The sequence below is a fragment of the Oncorhynchus gorbuscha genome, linkage group LG12, assembly GCF_021184085.1.
Source record: "Oncorhynchus gorbuscha isolate QuinsamMale2020 ecotype Even-year linkage group LG12, OgorEven_v1.0, whole genome shotgun sequence".
NCBI lineage: Eukaryota > Metazoa > Chordata > Actinopteri > Salmoniformes > Salmonidae > Oncorhynchus > Oncorhynchus gorbuscha.
Window position 1 is genome coordinate 79,939,358 of NC_060184.1, and position 23,745 is coordinate 79,963,102.

A 23,745-nucleotide genomic window follows, 5' to 3' on the forward strand; every position below is an offset into this window, starting at 1 on the left:
GCTAACACACACACACACACACACACGCTAACACGCACACACACACACACGCATGCTAACACGCACACACACGCACACGCACGCTAACAACACACACACACACATGCACGCTAACACACACGCACACGCACACACACGCACGCACGCACACTAACACACACGCACGCTAACACGCACACGCACGTTAACACACGCACGCTAACACACACCCACACGTTAACACACTCGCACACACACGCGACAGCCCAGAGACATAAATTACTCTGAATGATACTTAATAATCAACACATATACTACTGCAGTAGTCATAACATGAATAGGCAGATCAGGTGAGCAATAATTTGTTTTGTCGTAGACACACAATACACATGTTGGTCACGGTCCAACAAAATGCCACGTGCATGTTCCCTCTCACTCATTTTTATTTATTTATTTGAAATGTAACATTTGTTTAACTAGGCAAGTCAGTTAAGAACAAATTCTTATTTCCAATGGCAGCCTAGGAACAGTGGGGTTAACTGCCTTGTTCAGGGGCAGAACGACAAATTTGTACCTTGTCAGCTCCGGGATTTGATCTTGCAACCTTTCGGTTACTAGAGCAAAATGCTCTAACCACTAGGCTACGCTGGATATGCAGAGGTACAAGGTACTGTATTTGAGGTAGATATTTGCCTGAAGGCAGGGTAAAGTGACTAGGCATCAGGATAGATAATAATAAGGTATTTGAGGTAGATATTTGCCTGAAGGCAGGGTAAAGTGACTAGGCATCAGGATAGAATATAATAAGGTATTTGAGGTAGATGTGTACCTGAAGGCAGGGTAAAGTGACTAGGCATCAGGATAGAATATAATAAGGTATTTGAGGTAGATGTGTACCTGAAGGTAAAGTGACTAGGCATCAGGATAGAATATAATAAGGTATTTCAGGTAGATGTGTACCTGAAGGTAAAGTGACTAGGCATCAGGATAGATAATAATAAGGTATTTGAGGTAGATATTTGCCTGAAGGCAGGGTAAAGTGACTAGGCATCAGGATAGATAATAAGGTATTTCAGGTAGATGTGTACCTGAAGGTAAAGTGACTAGGCATCAGGATAGATAATAAGGTATTTCAGGTAGACGTGTACCTGAAGGCAGGGTAAAGTGACTAGGCATCAGGATAGATAATAAGGTATTTCAGGTAGATGTGTACCTGAAGGTAAAGTGACTAGGCATCAGGATAGATAATAAGGTATTTGAGGTAGACGTGTACCTGAAGGCAGGGTAAAGTGACTAGGCATCAGGATAGATAATAATAAGGTATTTCAGGTAGACGTGTACCTGAAGGTAAAGTGACTAGGCATCAGGATAGATAATAATAAGGTATTTCAGGTAGACGTGTACCTGAAGGCAGGGTAAAGTGACTAGGCATCAGGATAGATAATAATAAGGTATTTCAGGTAGACGTGTACCTGAAGGCAAGGTAAAGTGACTAGGCATCAGGATAGATAATAAGGTATTTCAGGTAGATGTGTACCTGAAGGCAGGGTAAAGTGACTAGGCATCAGGATAGATAATAAGGTATTTCAGGTAGATGTGTACCTGAAGGTAAAGTGACTAGGCATCAGGATAGAATATAATAAGGTATTTCAGGTAGACGTGTACCTGAAGGCAGGGTAAAGTGACTAGGCATCAGGATAGATAATAATAAGGTATTTCAGGTAGACGTGTACCTGAAGGCAGGGTAAAGTGACTAGGCATCAGGATAGAATATAATAAGGTATTTCAGGTAGACGTGTACCTGAAGGCAGGGTAAAGTGACTAGGCATCAATGAAACACAGTCAGTATCATACAGCAGACTAGAACTTGGACAGGAAACAGCAAAAAGATTCTTCTTCCTTTCCTTCGATAGCAGGAGAATAACAACGCAAGCGAGCGTATGAGGAAATCTGTCCAATCAGATTCCAGCTATACGCAAACTTGTATGTTGAAACATTATATATCATGTTATTATATTAAGTAATTGCTACATTACATATCGACAAATAATGCATCCCAAAAAATGGCACCCAATTCCCTGTATAGATCATTACTTTTGGTCAGGGTCCATAGGGTTCTGGTCAGGAGGGTCCATAGGGTTCTGGTCAGGAGGGTCCATAGGGTTCTGGTCAGGAGGGTCCATAGGGTTCTGGTCAGGAGGGTCCATAGGGTTCTGGTCAGGAGGGTCCATAGGGTTCTGGTCAGGAGGGTCCATAGGGTTCTGGTCAGGAGGGTCCATAGGGTTCTGGTCAGGAGGGTCCATAGGGTTCTGGTCAGAAGGGTCCATAGGGTTCTGGTCAGAAGGGTCCATAGGGTTCTGGTCAGGAGGGTCCATAGGGTTCTGGTCAGGAGGGTCCATAGGGTTCTGGTCAGGAGGGTCCATAGGGTTCTGGTCAGGAGGGTCCATAGGGTTCTGGTCAGGATGGTCCATAGGGTTCTGGTCAGGATGGTCCATAGGGTTCTGGTCAGGGTCCATAGGGTTCTGGTCAGGAGGGTCCATAGGGTTCTGGTCAGGAGGGTCCATAGGGTTCTGGTCAGGGTCCATAGGGTTCTGGTCAAGATGGTCCATAGGGTTCTGGTCAGGGTCCATAGGGTTCTGGTCAGGGTCCATAGGGTTCTGGTCAGGAGGGTCCATAGGGTTCTGGTCAGGGTCCATAGGGTTCTGGTCAGGAGGGTCCATAGGGTTCTGGTCAGGAGGGTCCATAGGGTTCTGGTCAGGAGGGTCCATAGGGTTCTGGTCAGGGTCCATAGGGTTCTGGTCAGGAGGGTCCATAGGGTTCTGGTCAGGAGGGTCCATAGGGTTCTGGTCAGGAGGGTCCATAGGGTTCTGGTCAGGGTCCATAGGGTTCTGGTCAGGAGGGTCCATAAGGTTCTGGTCAGGAGGGTCCATAAGGTTCTGGTCAGGAGGGTCCATAGGGTTCTGGTCAGGGTCCATAGGGTTCTGGTCAGGGTCCATAGGGTTCTGGTCAGGAGGGTCCATAGGGTTCTGGTCAGGGTCCATAGGGTTCTGGTCAGGGTCCATAGGGTTCTGGTCAGGGTCCATAAGGTTCTGGTCAGGGTCCATAGGGCTCAAGTCAAAAGTAGTGCACTATGTAAGGAATAGGGTTCCATGTGAGACTTCACGGTGGTCTGCAGGGGACGAGTGTAGAAATGAGGGTAAAGGAATGTTTGTCAGTGGAGAACAATGTCCCCGGCTCCGGTGGCTAAGTAGGTTACCTCTGCTGCTCCTAAAAGTTCTGGTCTACTTCAAACATTCTCGCTGAATCAGCTTTCTACAGGTTTCAACTGTTTAATGAAATTATTTCAACCTAGAGGTCTTCTGTCCTGTATAGTGTCAACAATCTCAAAACCTTTGATATGATACACAATATTAAGACATTAGGTTAACATAACTCCTGTGATAGCTCACAAATTAAATATTAATTTGCATAACTGACCATTCTACAATGATCTTTTAAAAAACACGTGACTTTTTAAACCACAGACGGATAATTCTATATTTCAGTTCACTGTAAAATTGCATATCAATATTTTAACAGTTTGTGTGAAGCGTAGCACCACCATGTGGTCCTTACATGGAATTATTTTAACCTAGTTTCAACTCATGAACTTTGACCTCTACATTTTACGTTTACATTTTAGTCATTTAGCTGACAATCTTATACAAGGCCTGTCATGCCAAATCCTGTTTTGGAAGTTCTAACGACAGCCCTAGCAACGGAAGCTAGAACTCATGGAATCCCATTGTGACACGGGGGGGCGTGGTATCCCATTGTGACACGGGGGGGGCGTGGTATCCCATTGTGACACGGGGGGGCGTGGTTTACCAAAAGCATCTTAAAGGCTAAGTTTATCGTTAGTACCTTCGTAGCCGCATTGTTAAATCTCAGAGCTGTTTTATTCAACCCCATCAGTCCCGAAACCCAGCTTTTCATTATCTTTCATTTATCTGCCCTTATATTTAACCTCACAATTAAGTGTTTTACAATGTTATTTTCTGGACAACCAGGGCTACAAGTAGAACACAAAGCAATTTGACATAGTTGCATTAATTTTTTTTTTTTTTACAAATCTTTTAAAAATGTGGTCTGCCATAGAAAAAAACATTAAAATGCATCTATATGGATGCTTTGAGTAAATAAATAGTTTGCTCACTCGGAAATTACTATCCATGACCAGAGACAAATGTGAAGAGTTTGGAATTTGTGACAGCAATTAAGTGAGCTTATTACAGTATTATAGACATTATGTCCTGTAGGGCGGCGCACAATTGGCCCAGCGTCGACTGGGTTTAACCAGTGTAGGCCTTTATTGTAAATAAGAATTTGTTCTTAACTGACTTGCCTTGTTAAACAAAAGGTTAATTAAAGGATGCATAAATATATATATATATATATATATATATGAATCACAGACAGTGTCACCAGCAAACAACCCCCACCTCCATGCTTCACGGTTGGAACCACACATGCTGAGATCATCCGTTCACCTACAAAGACACGGCGGATGGAACCAGAAATCTCTCATTTGGACTCATCAGACCAAAGGACAGATTTCCACCGGTCTAATGTCCATTGCTCATGTTTCTTGGCCCAAGCAAGTCTGTTCTTCTTATTGGTGTCCTTTAGTAGTGGTTTCTTTGCAGCAATTCGACCATGAAGGCTTGATTCATGCAGTCCCTCTGAACAGTTGATGTTGAGATGTGTCTGTTACTTGAACTCTGTGAAGCATTTATTTGGCCTGCAATCTGAGGCTGGTAACTAATGAATTGATCCTCTGCAACAGAGGTAACTCTGGGTCTTCCTGTCCTGGTCCTCATGAGAGCCAGTTTCATCACATCTTGATGGTTTTTGAGACAGCACTTGAAAACACGTTCAAAGTTCTTGAAATTTTCCAGATTGATTTAAAAGTAATGGATTTTCATTTCCCTTTGCTTATTTGAGCTGTTCTTGCCATAATATGGACTTGATATTTTACCAAATAAGGCTATCTTCTGTATAGAGCAACTTACAGGAGCAATTAAGGTTAAGTGCCTTGCTCAATGGGCACCGACAGATTTTTCACCTAGTCGACCCCAGGTATCGAACCAGCAACCAGTCTCCTCACCTCTAGCTGACGTGTCATTGGGATCGTTGAGGTAGTAAAATTCATTATAATTTGTATTTTCACACAATTACATTTTTGGTCATTTAACATCTTATTAATTTAGCATCTTATTAATTTAGCATCTTATTAATTTAACATCTTATTAATTTAGCATCTTATTAATTTAGCATCTTATTCAGTCCGTTCATTTATTATTTATTTTACCTTTATTTAACCAGGCATCTTATTAATTTAACATCTTATTTTAATTTAGCATCTTATTAATTTAGCATGGGTTAATGGTCTGGGAACAGTGGGTTAACTGGTTAGGAACTGGGTTAACTGGTCTAGGAACAGTGGGTTAATTTGGGAACTTATTAATTTAACTGGTTAGGAACATGGGTTAACTGGTTAGGAACAGTGGGTTAACTTTAGGAACTTAGGTTAACTGGTCTAGGAACTTAGGTTAACTTTAGGAACATGGGTTAACTGGTTAGGAACAGTGGGTTAACTGGTTAGGAACAGTGGGTTAACTTTATTATTTATGGGTTAACTGGTCTAGGAACAGTGGGTTAACTGGTCAGGAACAGTGGGTTAACTGGTCTAGGAACAGTGGGTTAACTGGTCTAGGAACAGTGGGTTAACTGGTCTAGGAACAGTGGGTTAACTGGTCTAGGAACAGTGGGTTAACTGGTCTAGGAACAGTGGGTTAACTGGTCTAGGAACAGTGGGTTAACTGGTCTAGGAACAGTGGGTTAACTGGTCTAGGAACAGTGGGTTAACTGGCTGTTCAGGGGCAGAACGACCTTGTCACAGAGGATTGAACTTGCAACCTTCCGGTTACTAGTCCAACACTAACCACTAGGCTACCCTGCCTCCCCTACACACTAACCACTAGGCTACCCTGCCTCCCCTACACACTAACCACTAGGCTACCCTGCCTCCCCTACACTCTAACCACTAGGCTACCCTGCCTCCCCTACACTCTAACCACTAGGCTACCCTGCCTCCCCTACACTCTAACCACTAGGCTACCCTGCCTCCCCTACACTCTAACCACTAGGCTACCCTGACTCCCCTACACTCTAACCACTAGGCTACCTGCCACCTCTACACTCTAACCACTAGGCTACCCTACCGCCCCATTCAACTAATAGATAAGACAACCACATCGCAGTCAAACATTATATAACTTCACTATATTTCTACAAATAGCATCTTAGTTTAATAACAATTTGACACGTTTCTTTTGTGTAAATAATGTTTAATGGCAACGAGTTGAACAACAGTAAAGCGCCAGGGTGGGTTTTATGCCCTGTGTCATGAGGAGAACTAGCATTTGGCACGTTCAGTTAAAATTTTAAAAAGGGCATAAAAACAGAACAACGAAACATTTCTTTATCCATAATGTCTTCAACAACAAAATTATATTCTCGTGGACATGTTCAAAGGAGACATAAATACAATGTCTACATCCCCAATGGCATCCTAATTGTCTTTATATAGTGCACTACTTCACACCTGAGTCCTAGTCAAAAAGTGGTGCACTAGATAGGGAAATGGGGTGCCATTTAGCTCACAGCCCTTCATGTAGATCTGAAGAGAGATAATATAATACAGGGAACATATCCTGTCAGGTCCTGGTTTCTAGATTATCTCTAAAAACAACATAACTCCACAGTTCTATCCCAAATGACACACACATACATATACAATATATATATACATATACATATATACATATATATAGGCAGTGGTCATGGCACCCTATTCCCTATATAGTGTACAGAGACAATGGGCTGAGGTCATAAATAGTGAACTAATATATATATATATATATATGTGTGTGTGTGTGTATGTATGTATGTATGTATGTATGTGTGCGTGCGTGTATGTATGTATGTGTGTGTGCGTGCGTGCATGTATGTATGTATGTATGTATGCGTGTGTATGTATGCGTGTGTGTATGTATGCGTGTATGTATGCGTGTGTGTATGTATGCGTGTATGTATGTGTGTGTGTGTGCGTGTATCCGTGTGCGTGTATCCATGTATCCGTGTATCCGTGTATCCGTGTATGTGTGTATGTATGCATGTATGTATGTATGTATGCATGCATGTATGTATGTATCCATGCATGTATGCATGCATGTATGTATGTATCCATGCATGTATGCATGCATGTATGTATCCATGCATGTATGTATCCATGCATGTATGTATCCATGCATGTATGTATGTATGTATGTATGTATGTATGTATGTATGTATGTATGTATGCATGTATGTATGTATGTATCCATGCATGCATGCATGCATGCATGTATGTATGTATCCGTGCGTGCGTGCGCATGCATGTATGGAATAGGGTGTCATTTAGGATGCACATCAATAATAGCTTCCTCCCTCCACATAGAGTGACCACTGATCCTACACCATTGGCTGGATTGGGGTAAACGGCCCTGTCCAACCACGTTAGATCAGCGATTGCTTCAGGGAAGAAAAGACCACAGGAAGGATGCATATTAAACAGAGACGTAAAACAGGCACCAACGCAAAAGGCTTGAAAAGCAAATTAAAACTCTAAATTCTCTAGAATGGCTTCCTATCCTTGTTCCCTGTCCTGCGTTCTCACTGCCAGTGTCCTGAGAGAATGTCTGGGACTCAGATGGAACCCCATTCCTTCTGTAGTGCACTACTTTTGACCACGACCAATACAAAAGTGGAGCACTATATTGGGAATAAGAATGGCATTTGAGACACACAAACTGGTAGGTTAAAGCACTGTGGTGGGAAAGCAATGAATCCCATCCAGTCTAGTAACCCTTGTGTTGATGAAGGAAAGGAAACAAGGGGGAATGAAGCCGTTTCAACTACTGGTAAAGAAAAGAAGAAGGATGTAACTAAACCTCTGATACAGACTGAGGGAAAGTAGGCAGGTGCATGGAGTTTCTCTGCTAGTGATTCCAAACAGATGGGAATGAATTCAAGAAGCCCGTTTTGTTAAAGAAACAGAATGTCATACAGTCTGATAAATGAAAATGTTGGAAGAAAAAAAAAAATGGCATATGAAATGTTTGACTTTAGAAACTGAAAACACTGATTTCTTTTTCTTCTCCATCATTCCTGAAATTTTAAAACTGTACAAAACAATCTGTATCAATAGGCACTTAAATAAGTTATATATATATATTTTTTTATTATTATTTTCTTTTTCTGTAGTAATGGCACGTGACGATAATGGGAGGAAAAAAAAAAAACATCGGGATCACTTGAGATTGGCAAGGAGCAGATAAAGCAGAGATGCATTGTGGAGTTTGTAGTCCTACTGGGAGGAGCTGTAGTCCTTCAGATGATAAGATCTAGGTTGAAGTTTCACCATACTGCTTATACCAATTCAATACATTTTGATCTCCAGAAGTGCTTAGGGGGGCCAGGGTTCCCCAACTGGAGGCCCATGGGCCATTCCCCAAGTTGACCGAAAAAAATGTAAAAAAAAGTTTTTATTTGTATTTTTTTAGTGTTGGACATAAGACTAGAGACACCAGCCAATCAGCTCCAAGTCATTTTACATTTTAGAAATAATGTTCCACAGTGATTGTCTACGAACGTAAAATTATTATATTTTAGTCAAATATTACATCTGTTTGGGCTTCTTTGAGGTCAATTTGCAGTCTACTAATGATTTGTAATTATGTTCCGGCCCCCTGACCAGACCATCCGCTCAAGAAGAAAAAAAATAATGGCCTGCGGCTGAAAACTAGTTGATGGTCCCTGGTATAGGGTCTAGGGGTGGATTTGGGATTGGGCTGTTGACAACAGCTAGAGCAGTGGCATGAGAAGGCTGGATGCAGCATGAGGGGGACAGGATATAGGGGAGTCTTTTTGGGGTGGGTAGGGGTTGGAGGGGGACAGGATATAGGGGAGTCTTTTTGGGGTGGGTAGGGGTTGGAGGGGGACAGGGATATAGGAGAGTCTTTTTGGGGTGGGTAGGGGTTGGAGCGGTTGAGGGGGACAGGATATAAGGGAGTCTTTTTGGGGTGGGTAGGTGTTGGAGGGGTTGAGGAGGACAGGATATAAGGGAGTCTTTTTGGGGTGGGTAGGGGTTGGAGGGGACTTTATGAGGACTTCTCTTTCTTTGATCTCGGCGAATCAGCTCCGTTGGAACTTACTCCGTTCACTCCATTGGCTGCAAACGACAGAGAAGGAAGTGAAGGTACATGGAGCAAGAGAGAGAAAAAAAACCAGTATAATGACATTTTACTCACTTGAATCTGAAAAACTACAATAACTTCATTAAAACAAAATATGTATACAATATAAAAGCAATATAAAAATATAAATATACTTCCCCCAGACATATTCTTTCACATTATTAATGTGTATTTTCTAGCATTCTAGTATAGTGTCGCTTCCTGGGCTATATAGTGTCGCTTCCTGGGCTATATAGTGTCGCTTCCTGGGCTATATAGTGTCGCTTCCTGGGCTATATAGTGTCGCTTCCTGGGCTATATAGTGTCGCTTCCTGGGCTATATAGTGTCGCTTCCTGGGCTATATAGTGTCGCTTCCTGGGCTATATAGTGTCGCTTCCTGGGCTATATAGTGTCGCTTCCTGGGCTATATAGTGTCGCTTCCTGGGCTATATAGTGTCGCTTCCTGGGCTATATAGTGTCGCTTCCTGGGCTATATAGTGTCGCTTCCTGGGCTATATAGTGTCGCTTCCTGGGCTATATAGTGTCGCTTCCTGGGCTATATAGTGTCGCTTCCTGGGCTATATAGTGTCGCTTCCTGGGCTATATAGTGTCGCTTCCTGGGCTATATAGTGTCGCTTCCTGGGCTATATAGTGTCGCTTCCTGGGCTATATAGTGTCGCTTCCAGGGTTATATAGTGTCGCTTCCAGGGTTATATAGTGTCGCTTCCAGGGTTATATAGTGTCGCTTCCTGGGTTTCTGCAACTATCCTCTGGTATGTAGTTCTGCTCACCTTTGTCTTTCTTGGACTTGCTCTTGGGAGCTTGGGTCTTCTTGGGTTTCACGGGCTGGGCCTGGGCCTGCTCTCTCCACCTCCTCAGCTGGAAGTTGATGAACTTCCACATCATGAAGGCCTGAGTCACACAGATGGTCGCCAGCACAGTGATCCTTTGGGGAAGGATATAAAAATAAAAATAAAGTGTTAGCCACACCTAAAGTATGAAGTGGTTGATTCATGAAGTGGTTGATTCATAAAGTGGTTGATTCATAAAGTGGTTGATTCATAAAGTGGTTGATTCATAAAGTGGTTGATTCATAAAGTGGTTGATTCATAAAGTGGTTGATTCATAAAGTGGTTGATTCATAAAGTGGTTGATTCATAAAGTGGTTGATTCATAAAGTGGTTGATTCATAAAGTGGTTGATTCATAAAGTGGTTGATTCATAAAGTGGTTGATTCATAAAGTGGTTGATTCATAAAGTGGTTGATTCATAAAGTGGTTGATTCATAAAGTGGTTGATTCATAAAGTGGTTGATTCATAAAGTGGTTGATTCATAAAGTGGTTGATTCATTTATGTGGTTTCACAGCAATTCACAAATTAAACAGCTTGGCCAACTTCCACCACAACCAAGGACAAATGTCTCTGGTGTTTTGATCCAGCAGTAGAGTGCAATGCACCGTGCACGTGAAATGCAATGCACTGTGCACGTGAAATGCAATGCACCGTGCACGTGAAATGCAATGCACCGTGCACGTGAAATGCAATGCACCGTGCACGTGAAATGCAATGCACCGTGCACGTGAAATGCAATGCACCGTGCACGTGAAATGCAATGCACATGTCAGACAGTGTGAGGTTACAGTCTTGCATTGCGCCCATCTGCGGTTCATATTGCTCAGTCTCGGTCTAGTCAAGTCACACACACACACACACTCACTCTCACTCTCTTACCGAACAAAGAGCACGTTGAAGTTTCCGATAGCCAGGTCCAGTACCTGTTGATCAGCGTTGGCCAGGCCGAAACCCACAGTCAGGACAGACAGGGACAGGGTGAGCAGCCGTCCAAGAACAAACAGTACTGCCCAGACAGTAAACCTAGGAGAGAGACACACACACACACACACACACACACATACGTTAGATGCCCATAACATCTATTGCCTCCCTTCGTTCTCCATCTTCTTTCTCCAATTGATATAAACACTATCATTACTCAAGACCTTAAAAGAGAGTGTAGCTTAGCTAGACCAACTTCCTTGTCTAAAATGCTGAAATGGCATCTTGTAAGGGCTTTGACGTATGCTGTGTGTCCTCAACTGACCCAGTCGGTCTTGTGTGTGTGTGTGTGTGTGTGTGTGTGTGTGTGTGTGTGTGTGTGTGTGTTCACCCAGTCTGCCTCTTCTCGTTGCTGAAGTAGACCAGGCGGGACACGTGGAAGAGAAGCTCTACGAAGCAGTGCAACACCAGCAGGACCAGAGCCAGACGATTCAGACTGGAAGGCAACAAAATGGACGCCGTTAGACGCTTCATAGAGAAGTAGCTATCACCATGATCTATTTTTGTAAGTTAAAAAAGGCCCAAGAAAGCACCAAAAAGTAGATAAAGTATTGGGACATACTGAAGCTACTAAGTTCAGCTAAGGTTGAGCGTGGGAGAAGGCGTGGGAGAAGGCGTGGGAGCAACCCACGGTAACGTTGCCGTGAACCCGCGGTAACGTTGCCGTGAACCCGCGGTAACGTTGACGTGAACCCGCGGTAACGTTGACGTGAACCCGCAGTAACGTTGACGTGAACCCGCAGTAACGTTGACGTGAACCCGCAGTAACGTTGACGTGAACCCGCAGTAACGTTGACGTGAACCCGCAGTAACGTTGACGTGAACCCGCAGTAACGTTGACGTGAACCAGGTCTTACTTGAGGATGTAGGCTCCTGCGATGTGGACCAAGTACAGAGCGATATACACCAGCTGACGAGGAATATCCTCCTACACAACACACACACACACACACACACACACACACACGATGTCAGTAAAATACTCACTCTGTTAGTGAGCTTAATGGCCTCAAGCAAATGTTTGAAATTATGATTTTTTTTTTTTAAACAATGTTAATGTATGGAAATCAAACACGAAATGCCTAGTCATTCTAGTTCAGTTCAGTAACTTCACACACTCTCACACACTCTCACACACTCTCACACTCACCTTCTTGGTCTTCTGAAAGTAGAGCTCGGGCAGAGCGTGAAGCCAGTAGCCCATCTGACAGATGAAAAAGAACTTCATTTGAAACCTACAAGCAGGACGAACAAAACACCAAGTCTGTCAATTATTTACCAGAAACCTTTCTCCAGAGCAACTTACAATCAGTGCATTCAACTAAGCTAGGTAGATCACAGTGAGTCAACCTTTCTCCTCAAAAACGTAGCTATCATTTGCAATCAAATATCTCAGAATAATTCAAAATCACGAATCATATTGTTTTAGAAACAAAAATGGGACATAGGATGAGTAATGCGGACTAAAGACTCCTTCCATACGAGAGTCAGTAACTAACCCTAACCCTGTATGTTTAAACAAACCCAGCTACTTCCCTTAACAAAAACACCACCAGATGACATTAGTTTACATATGGAACTGAGAACCAAGAAGGGGGTGGCAGGGTAGCCTAGTGGTTAGTGTTGGACTAGTAACCAGAAGGTTGCAAGTTCGAATCCCAGAGCTGTCAAGGTAAAAATCTGTCGTTCTGCCCCTGAACAGGCAGTTAACCCACTGTTCCTAGGCCGTCATTTAAAATAAGAATTTGTTCTTAACTGACTTGCCTGGTTAAATAAAGGTAAAAAATTAAATTAAATGTAAAAAATTATGAGTGGTGGTTGGTCATTACAAAAGGAAACCACTAGGGGGTGATATGGAAAACACATGGAAATGTTTAATTGTGTTTAATTAGCCAATTAAAAAAGGGGGGGAGTACTTGTTTAGTTGTACACATGGCCAATTTAAAAAAGGGGGGGGTTACTTGTTTGCGTTGTGTTTAGTTGTGTTTACATGGTTTGACTCCAGTACTTACGGCATCAAGGTATGGGGGTAGCCTTCCCACAGATTCACTGGGTTGGACAGGAAGTTCTCCTGGATGAGAATATTAGAAAGAAAGAAATGTATACGATCATAAGGAGGACAAGGAGAGAAGAAATGCTAATCTGTGTGGCTGGCTACGTGAATAACGTGATACGCCTTTTATATTTCATTTTGAATTCACTCAACTCCGTCTCACGCCCCGCCTCCAGCTGTAAAATGAGCTAGCTTATTTAGCTCTCACCAGCCACAATGGATTTAAAACTCAGACCGCAGAGAGGCCGCTGCAAAGCTCCTAGCTGTGTAGCAATGTTCCCAATCCAACGGGACAAATCTTGAGAGGATCTGCAGAGAAGAATGGGAGAAACTCCCCAAATACAGGTGTGCCAAGCTTGTAGCGTCATACCCAAGAAGACTCAAGGCTGTAATCGCTGCCAAAGGCTCTTCAACAAAGTACTGAGTAAAAGGTTTGAATACTTATGTAAATGTGATTTCAGTTTTTTATTTGTAATAAATTTGCTAACATTTCTAAAAAAACTGTTTTTGCTTTGTCACTACGGGGTATTGTGATGTCACTACGGGGTATTGTGATGTCACTACGGGGTATTGTGATGTCACTACGGGGTATTGTGATGTCACTACGGGGTATTGTGATGTCACTACGGGGTATTGTGATGTCACTATGGGGTACTGTGAGCTCAGTTGGTAGAGCATGGCGCTTGTAACGCCAGGGTAGTGGGTTCGATCCCCGGGACCACCCATACGTAGAATGTATGCACACATGACTGTAAGTCGCTTTGGATAAAAGCGTCTGCTAAATGGCATATATTATTTATTATTATTATGTCACCGCGGGGTACTGCGATGTCACCGCGGGGTACTGCGATGTCACCGCGGGGTACTGCGATGTCACCGCGGGGTACTGCGATGTCACCGCGGGGTACTGCGATGTCACCGCGGGGTACTGCGATGTCACCACGGGGTATTGTGTGTAGATTGATGAGGGGGGAAACAATTTAATCCATTTTAGAATAAGTCTGTAACATAACAAAATGTGGAAAAAGTCAAGGGGTCTGAATACTTCCCGAATGCCCTGTACATCATACTACACACACAGGGTCATCATACTACACACACAGGGTCATCATACTACACACACAGGGTCATCATACTACACACACAGGGTCATCATACTACACACACAGGGTCATCATACTACACACACAGGGTCATCATACTACACACAGGGTCATCATACTACACACAGGGTCATCATACTACACACAGGGTCATCATACTATATACACAGGGTCATCATACTATATACACAGGGTCAGTTACACTATACACAGGGTCAGTTACACTATATACACAGGGTCATCATACTATATACACAGGGTCATCATACTATATACAGGGTCATCATACTATATACAGGGTCATCATACTATATACAGGGTCATCATACTATATACAGGGTCATCATACTATATACAGGGTCATCATACTATACACAGGGTCATCATACTATACACAGGGTCAGTTCCACTATATACAGGGTCAGTTCCAAATCATGTGTACCTAACCATAAACACCAATGCCTTTCTTAAAATCAATACAGAGACGTATATATTTTTAAACGTGCATATTTAGCTGAAAGAAATCCAGGTTAGCAAGCAATATGAACCAGGTGAAATTGTGTCATTTCTCTTGCGTTCATTGTACACAGAGTCGGGGTATATGCAGCAGTTTGGGCCACCTAATTTGCCAGAATTGTACGTAATTATGACATAACATTGAAATTTGTACAATGTAACAGGAATATTTAGACTGATGGATGCCACCCTTTAGATAAAATACAGAACGGTTCCATATTTCACTGAAATAAATGTTTTGTTTTCGACCATATTAATGACATAATGCTCGTATTTCTGTGTGTTATTATGTTATAATTAAGTCTATGATTTGATAGAGCAGTCTGACTGAGCAGCAGCAGGCTCGTAAGCATTCATTCAAACAGCACTTTCGTGCGTTTTGCCAGCAGCTCTTCGCAAGCACAGCGCTGTTTATGACTTCAAGCCTATCAGCCTAATGGCTGGTGTAACCAATGTGAAATGGCTAGCTAGTTAGTGGGGGGCGCACTAATAGTGTTTCAAACGTCACTCGCTCTGAGACTTGGAGTAGTTGTTCCCCTTGGGTAACGCTGCGTCGAGGGTGGCTGTTGTCGATGTGTTCCTGGTTCGAGCCCAGGTAGGAGCGAGGAGAGGGACGGAGGCACAGTCATGATGCTCTAAAGGTAGAGCTGTAGAACATTGAGGACCCAGTGATGTGGACACCAAGGAAGTTAAAGCGCTTGACCCGCTCCACTGCAGCCCATCGGAAAAATTGTGGAAAAATTGGGAGAAAATGAAAAAAAAAAAAAAAGACTGCGTCATCTGTGAATGTTGGGGGCAGTAAGCAAAGTAGAGTGGGTCTAGGGTGTCTGGGCTGAGTTAATATGTTGCCATAACCATAACTCTCAAAGCACTTCCTGATTACAGAGGTGAGTGCTACAGGGTGGTAGTTATTGTGACACCAAGCCTTAAGTGTTCTTGGGAAGAAGAATGATGTCGGTCATCGTAAAAAGGTGTAGGGATCACAGACTGGGACAAGGAGAGGTTGAAAACTACAGTGAATACGCGTCCTGGAATACCGTCGGGCCCTGCGGCCTTGACCTGATTTAAAACCTTCATTTAAAAAGTTGGCCTCGGAGAGAGAGAGACCACCCGGTCCTCTGACTCTGTGGCGGCCCTCACATCCACCACAATGTTGTTATTGTTTTGTTTTTGTTTTGCATGAATAACGAGGCTACTACTTTCAACATTTAGCATTATTGTGGCAAGACAGTTGTGTGTTTTCGGCTGTATTCACATTGGGTTTATACACCTATTAAAAACAGCCCATGACCAAAACGCCCCCCCGTAGCTCCCAACAGACCGGCCCCGCTCCACCCCACTTTCAGACAAAGTCAGCCCCCCAAGCTTTTCCACCCCACTTTCAGACAAAGTCAATCGTAGCCCCCCCAAGCTTTTCCACCCCACTTTCAGACAAAGTCAATCCCCCCCAAGCTTTTCCACCCCACTTTCAGACAAAGTCAATGACCAACCCCCCCCAAGCTTTTCCACCCCACTTTCAGACAAAGTCAATCCCCCCAAGCTTTTCCACCCCACTTTCAGACAAAGTCAATCCCCCCCAAGCTTTTCCACCCCACTTTCAGACAAAGTCAACCCCCCCAAGCTTTTCCACCCCCACTTTCAGACAAAGTCAACCCCCCCTAAGCTTTTCCACCCCACTTTCAGACAAAGTCAACCCCCCCCAAGCTTTTCCACCCCCACTTTCAGACAAAGTCAACCCCCCCCAAGCTTTTCCACCCCCACTTTCAGACAAAGTCAACCCCCCCCAAGCTTTTCCACCCCCACTTTCAGACAAATTCAACACCCCCCCAAGCTTTTCCACCCCCACTTTCAGACAAAGTCAAGAGCCCAATGCAGACACAGATTCAAAAACACACAGACCTTTATACACAGTAAACAAAGTCAAGTTAATTAACACAATTGTTTTTTAAATCACCTATTAACATCCACACACACGTAAACTAATAGTTGAAACCATGTAGTGATAATATAACGATGCTCGTGCCACACACACACACACACACACACACACACACACACACACACACATCTACCTACCGACATGAGGATGTTGGTTCCCCATCCGAAGGAGAACAGGTAGAAGGCAGAGAGCTGGCCTGACTCGTTGAACTTGCTGTGCTTGGTCTTAGAGAAGTGCATCTTCCGGTTGATTTTCTATATATATATATAAATAAATAAAAGAGACATGACAATGAGTCAATCGAGGTCAAACTGATCAGCGAGTATCAGTGTCGGACTTCGCCGTCAGAATATCAAACGGATCCGTGGTCGTCTTGAATGTCATTTGTTTTAATGTTGGATTTTTTTTATTAATCAAATAAGACTATAATAACCAATGAAATGTACGGAAAAACATAGGAAGTGTGTTTGAGTGAGTGCCAGTACTTACGTCCAGAACATACTCCTGAATGATGGCGTGGATAATGATGGCCACCAGCATGTAGAAGAAGACCGTAGCCAAATCCTTCAGACCGTGGTGGAAGTGGTTCACCACGCTCTCCTCTGGCAGGCCCTCTGATAGGGAGACATAGAGAACGCATGATCCCTTCACGAGCCTGTTCATAGAGCCTTGACGCTACGGCCCCAATGCTTTCTATTAGTAAATAGAACATCGCCGCCTTCTAGAATGTTACGAGATTCCTTGCTAGCAGGCAGCCTCTGAGCTGAAGAGCCTTCATTACCGTGGGGGAAGTGGTTCACTACGCGCTCCTCTAGTAGGGAGACATGAAGCATTTACTAAGCCTTTTATAACCCTTCATAGTTGCTTTATTATACTGTATATACATTGATAAGAAGTTGTTCAAAACAGTCTCTTCTGGACCCTCTGATGGAAGAGATGCATACAGATTAGAGGTCGACCGATTAAATCTGTACGGACGATTAATTTGGGCAGATTTCAAGTTTGCATATGGCCGATTACATTGCAACGTCAAAAACACAAAAAAAAACAGAAGTATATTTTTATAAACCTGCATATTTAGTTAAAATAAATGCATGTTGGCAGGAAATATTAACTAGGGAAATGGTCTCTTCTCTTGCGTTCAGTGCAAGCAGAGTCAGGTTATATGCAACAGTTTGGGCCGCCTGGCTCGTTGCAAACTGTTTCTTCCTAACAAAGACCGTAATTCATTTTCCAGAATTGTACATAATTATGACATAACATTGAAGGTTGTACAATGTAAGAGCAATATTTAGACTTAGGGATGCCACCCGTTCGATAAAACACGGAACTGTTCCGTATTTCACTGAAAGAATCAACGTTTTGTTTTCGAAATGATAGTTTCCGGATTTTACCATTTAATGACCTACGGCTCATATTTCTGTGTGTTCATTATAATTAATTCTACTATTTGATAGAGCAGTCCGACTGAGCGGTGGTAGGAAGCAGTAGGCTTGTAAGCATTCATTCAAACAGCCCTTTACTTCCCTAAAACAGGGAATTGTTATTAGGATTTAATGTCAGGAATTGTGGAAAAACTGAGTTTAAATGCATTTGGCTAAGGTGTATGCAAACTTCCAACTTCAACTCTATATGAAATATAAAATGGTATAGAGAAATAGTCGATGCTCCTAATCCCTATAATAACTACAACCTAAAACTTCTTACCTGTGAATATTGAAGACTCATGTTAAAAGGAACCACCAGCTTTCATATGTTCTCATGTTCCAAGCAAGGAACTTAAACGTTAGCTTTCTTACCTGGCACATATTGCACTTTTACTTTCTTCTCCAACACTTTGTTTTTGCATGATTTCAACCAAATTGAACACGTTTCCTTATTTATTTGAGACTAAATAGTTTTTATATATGTATTATATTAGGTTAAAATAAATGGGTTCAATCATTTCTAACCACTAGCGTAGCCTAGTGGTTAGAGCGTTGGACTAGTAACCGGAAGGTTGCGAGTTCAAACCCCCGAGCTGACAAGGTACAAATCTGTCGTTCTGCCCCTGAACAGGCAGTTAACCCACTGTTCCTAGGCAGTCATTGAAAATAAGAATGTGTTCTTAACTGACTTGCCTGGTTAAATAAAGGTAAAATAAAAATAAAATAAATAAAAATAAAATAAATAAAAAATTGTTGTAATTATTACAAATATATATATAAAAAAAGTCTGATTAATCGGTATCAGCTTTTTTTGGTCCTCCAATAAAATAGGTATCAGCATCTAAAAATAATCATAATCAGTCGACCTCGAATACAGATCGTTACAATTATATTAAAGTTACCTCAGTTTTTAAACATATTTGCTTCACGAAGCCTCTAAAAGCACAAGGTTTTACTCAAGCAACGTCACTACCAAAGTCCTGCCTGACCCGCTACTGTTGTAACTTAGCTTCAACAAACATCAGCCTGTTAATAATGAATGACTGAGGGGGTATGTGTCCCAAATGGCACTCTTTCATATATAGTGCACTACTTTAGACCAGGGTCCATAGGGCTCTAATCAAAAGTAGTGCACTATATAAAGGGAATAGGGTGGTATTTTGGACAGGCGTCCTGACTCTGATAAGACTATCAGCTCTTCAAATAAAATCCGACATCATAAAGCACATTCCATCATTCCACAAGCTCTGTCATTCGTGGCTTTAAATGCAAGAGTGTGTAAAATAACATTCATTCACCTTGAGATGAGACGAGGATTGTGTCACAAATGTTACCCTTGATAGTGCACTACCCAATGGGCCCTGGTCAAATATAGAGCAATATTTAGGAAATAGGTGGCAATTTGGGACTCACACAAGACCTCTGATATTGTGGCCTGTTACACTCCAGCCCCAATCCTTCTAGGACGACCTAGCATGAGGACCTAGCATGAGGACCTAGCATGAGGACCTAGCATGAGGACCTAGCATGAGGACCTAGCATGAGGACCTAGCATGAGGACCTAGCAGGAGGACCTAGCATGAGGACCTAGCATGAGGACCTAGCATGAGGACCTAGCATGAGGACCTAGCAGGAGGACCTAGCAGGAGGACCTAGCAGGAGGACCTAGCAGGAGGACCTAGCAGGAGGACCTAGCAGGAGGACTTTATGAAATCAGGAAGACTAAACGTAGCTCCACAGGGGAAAAAAGGAAAGCTCTGAAAGAAGGTGTTCTGGAACTGGTAGACCATGTGAGAACTTCTATTCACCAACACACAGGTGAGGCCTTCTAATTCAACAACTACAAGTGGTCTGTAGATTCTAGTCATTGTTTCTATACTGGATAACAGGCAAACTAGTTCCACACACTAAAGAACAGGTGGACAAGAGCGGAAGGTTGACTTGGAATAAAATTGTTGACTTGGAATAAAATCAGAATAAAATGACACCACCTCCAGACACCACCTCCAGACACCACCTCCAGACACCACCTCCATACACCACCTCCATACACCACCTCCATACAAGATCCTTTGTCTTTTTAGAGCTTCACTGTTTGACCCAGTAAAGAAAAAAAAAGGCACATTCAGGTGGAGCCACTAAAGAAGTTAAACTGACCGTTTTCAGAGATGGTAACGTTGTATTGGACAGTGATGAACAGCACTGCAACCTTCGAGGTGACCTGGATCACAGCGGGGGACAAGGGAGAGGATTGATTAAAGGACATGAAAAACACAGGGTTCAGTCCCCAATAGCACCCTATTCCCTATATAGTGTGTTTACTTAGCCTGGCTCTGGTCTAAAGTAGTGCACTATATAGTGAATAGGGTGCAGTTTGTGACACACCCAGGTGCTTTTATCGGAGTCATTGACTAAAAGCAAACCACAGCATGATTTTCATTAGCCTTCTGGCCTCTGTGGGTAGCTTACGGTGGTGTTCAATAAACCAGGTAGCATTGTAGATTTACCGACTAGACCACAAAGTATCAGACAGAAACACATGTAAACATTATATAAGGTGACATATCCTACATTACTCATCTCATATGTATATACTGTACTCTATACCATCTACTGCATCTTTATGTAATACATGTATCACTAGCCACTTTAAACCATGCCACTTTGTTTACATACCCTACATTACTCATCTCATATGTATATACTGTACTCGATACCATCTACTGTATCTTGCCTATGCCATTCTGTACCATCACTCATTCATATTTTATTTACATATTCTTTATCGCTTTACACTTGTGTGTATAAGGTAGCTGTTGTGAAATTGTTAGGTTAGATTACTCGATTATTATTGCATTGTCGGAACTAGAAGCACAAGCATTTCGGCTACACTCGCGTCGACATCTGCTAACCATGTGTATGTGATGTCGAGCTTGCAAACCCTTAAATCCAATACTACAGATAAGATTGAATGGAAAACCGGGGATTTGGATGTTATTAAGACGTATATAAATATGGAAAGGCTGATTCATAACTATGCATTCGTACAACTCTGTTTTTTAATGCAGTAGGTTATTTATATTCGATGTGCATCGTCAATGTCAACAGCACATCAATGCACAAGAACTCAAACTCCCATAATGCGTCTCCTCAGCTCAATGCTGGCGCTGAATTTTATGCTGCATTCACGTCCAAGTCGGAACTAGGAAACTCGGAAATGTACAACCTGCAAATGGATGAACGCAGCACATGTATAAGTACCACCAGTTAGCAAGTAAAACTTTCCTAGTTACAACTAGTACATTAACGCAGCATTAGTAAAGGATGATTCATGTAGCCTACCTAGAAAGCTAAACATGAAACCCCCAAAAAATAATTCAGTGTAAACCAACAATAAAAAAATATAAAAAAATGTAAAAACCTAAGCTCTTCAAATTTGTAAACGGAATAGGCGATCCTAAGGACTTTATGGATCGAACTTTTTTTTCCCGAACGAGTGGGGCTACCTATAAACGATGACAAGCTCACAATCACCCAGTGATTGCCACGTAGCCTACACTTTATTTGCGAATAAAAAAATATCCGATGCTGGACAGTCTTGCACAATATTGTAGCCAGCGAAATTGCATTTTTTGCGTGGTCGCTAAAATGTAACAATCTATGTAACGCTCGTTCCAGTTAGGATACTTTGTTGTCCCAAATACTACACTTTTGTGTTGTTATACGACGTAGGCCAAGTTACTCAAATGTACAAGTGACCAGACAATAGGCAACCCGACAGATGGGTTACAGTTTTAAAATCTAACTAGGCTACTACACGCCTTTTCAAAAATCAAAAGACAATTCTGCTATTACCGTTTACTTGAATATTACAATAAGGACAACCTAACAAACAAAAAAACTTTGTCACTAGAGCAGGAAGAGTAGATCAGCCATGTCCGTTTTCAAGAGACTTTGACGGAACAAAATCATCTTGTCTGCCCAGTTGACACATTATAGTTAGGCTCATTATTGGCCTATTTGGAAAGCTAGGTCTTATTGCATATCCCAGACCCCTCCAACCTGTGGACAAGCCTCACCTCAAACATCAACCCGAGGAGGAACACCATAGCAACACAGGACACAATATCTGCATGGTTCTGGATGATAAACTCGTGGCTCAACACCGGCGGGTTCTTGTTGGTCTTTTTGCGGATCCCCATTTTTACGTCTCCCAAAAGTGAACTTTTATTGACCTGCGCGAGTCAGCAGCAGAGTGAATCGGGTATGACCACGTATTCGGTATTGTTTTCTGTCCGTCCCCGTCAGCGCTAAAGAAAGCCACCAGTCTTCCTCCTGCTGCTCTCTCTCACACACACACACATACCCACGGGCCAACAAACGAATATCGAGTCACTCTTATTTTTGTGGGAGGATCTAGCCGATGCGCGTTGCTGCTAGAGTTTTTTTTTTTACACACCCTCTAGAAGGTTCGTGAGCGGTTTACCGCCCCCTATATGTCCGGAGTATGCAGACCGTCGGTTTTATGTGCCAACCGCCAACTACAACCCCGCAAGTATATTCGATCTACATGATGACCACACCGCTCACGTTATGTGCCCGGGCGTTGCAAAAAAACCGTGCACATACATGTTATTCAATCATTGCATCCAAACGCGTCAACGAGCGTCTGCATGGCCAGGCGCTAAAATAGAACTTGATTCTATTTGTGACGCATTGATGGTTGCAAGTCCCGCCTATCTTCATTGGTTTTTAGGAGCATATACCCACGTGGGTGATTGAAAGATGAAGTGAGGTTCACACTCCAATCCAGTGGGGTGGTGGTAATGCACCTTAAAGTTGGTTGCCAACCGCCATATAAAGTCCAAAGAAGAAGAAGTAGCCCGACTCAGTGGCGATTTTAGCCTGTACATCTTGGTGGGGCAAACAAAAACAAAAAATGTTGGGGATGCATGCCAGCAAAGCCACTACACTAAATACATTAATTGCACTATAATGGTGACAAACGGTGCCCACAAACTGTTAGGGCCTACATAAAGCTTTCACAACAGCAGAGTCCCAACACCTTGCCACTGCTACACCTGGATATCAGTAGAGCCTTGTCTTGCAGCAAAACTGTTCATTCGGCCTCATTTACTGCCTTTAAAAAACATAGCTGATATAGCTGAATTTCTTAAACAAATGTGGTTTCCACTGACAATTGAGATGTTCAAACTATGGCGTAAGGAGATGACAAGTGGATAAGAGGCAATCTGTCATTTCGATAAAGACATTAATGAGCGAGCTAGGATGGATGTAGTCATAACTATTTCTTCAACACTTTTGAAATGTACAGCGACAGAATTCAGAACATGGGCCGTTCCTACAGTATTCTCCCTGTACACCAAGTCAGAACCGTAGGATAAATAAAGGGGGCATATAAAGCAGACAATGAAAGCTCTTACAATATTCAATGATTAAATTTCTCCAAAACAGGTTATAGGCTACATGTGCACAACCAAGTCAGAACAGTAGGTGAAATTAAGTGGGGAAAATAGACCAAATTATTAGAGTGAGGCACATGGGCTACTAAC

At 42.6% G+C, this 23,745-nt stretch overlaps 1 protein-coding gene across 1 annotated transcript; it reads right to left on the reverse strand.

Annotated features, from left to right (window-relative positions):
- Positions 1 to 7,477: 7,477 nt before the first annotated feature.
- LOC123991431 (translocating chain-associated membrane protein 1-like 1) lies at positions 7,478 to 22,565 on the reverse strand. Its single transcript, XM_046293021.1, has 11 exons — positions 22,252 to 22,565; positions 20,330 to 20,393; positions 17,235 to 17,359; positions 16,883 to 16,999; positions 13,147 to 13,205; positions 12,285 to 12,369; positions 11,992 to 12,062; positions 11,466 to 11,570; positions 11,030 to 11,173; positions 10,089 to 10,243; positions 7,478 to 9,292 (listed from the first exon to the last, which is right to left on the reverse strand). Exons 1-11 carry the CDS (start codon positions 22,372 to 22,374, stop codon positions 9,222 to 9,224), a joined length of 1,119 nt encoding a protein of 372 aa, XP_046148977.1. The 5' UTR covers positions 22,375 to 22,565; the 3' UTR covers positions 7,478 to 9,221.
- Between the last annotated feature and the right edge of the window lie 1,180 nt (positions 22,566 to 23,745).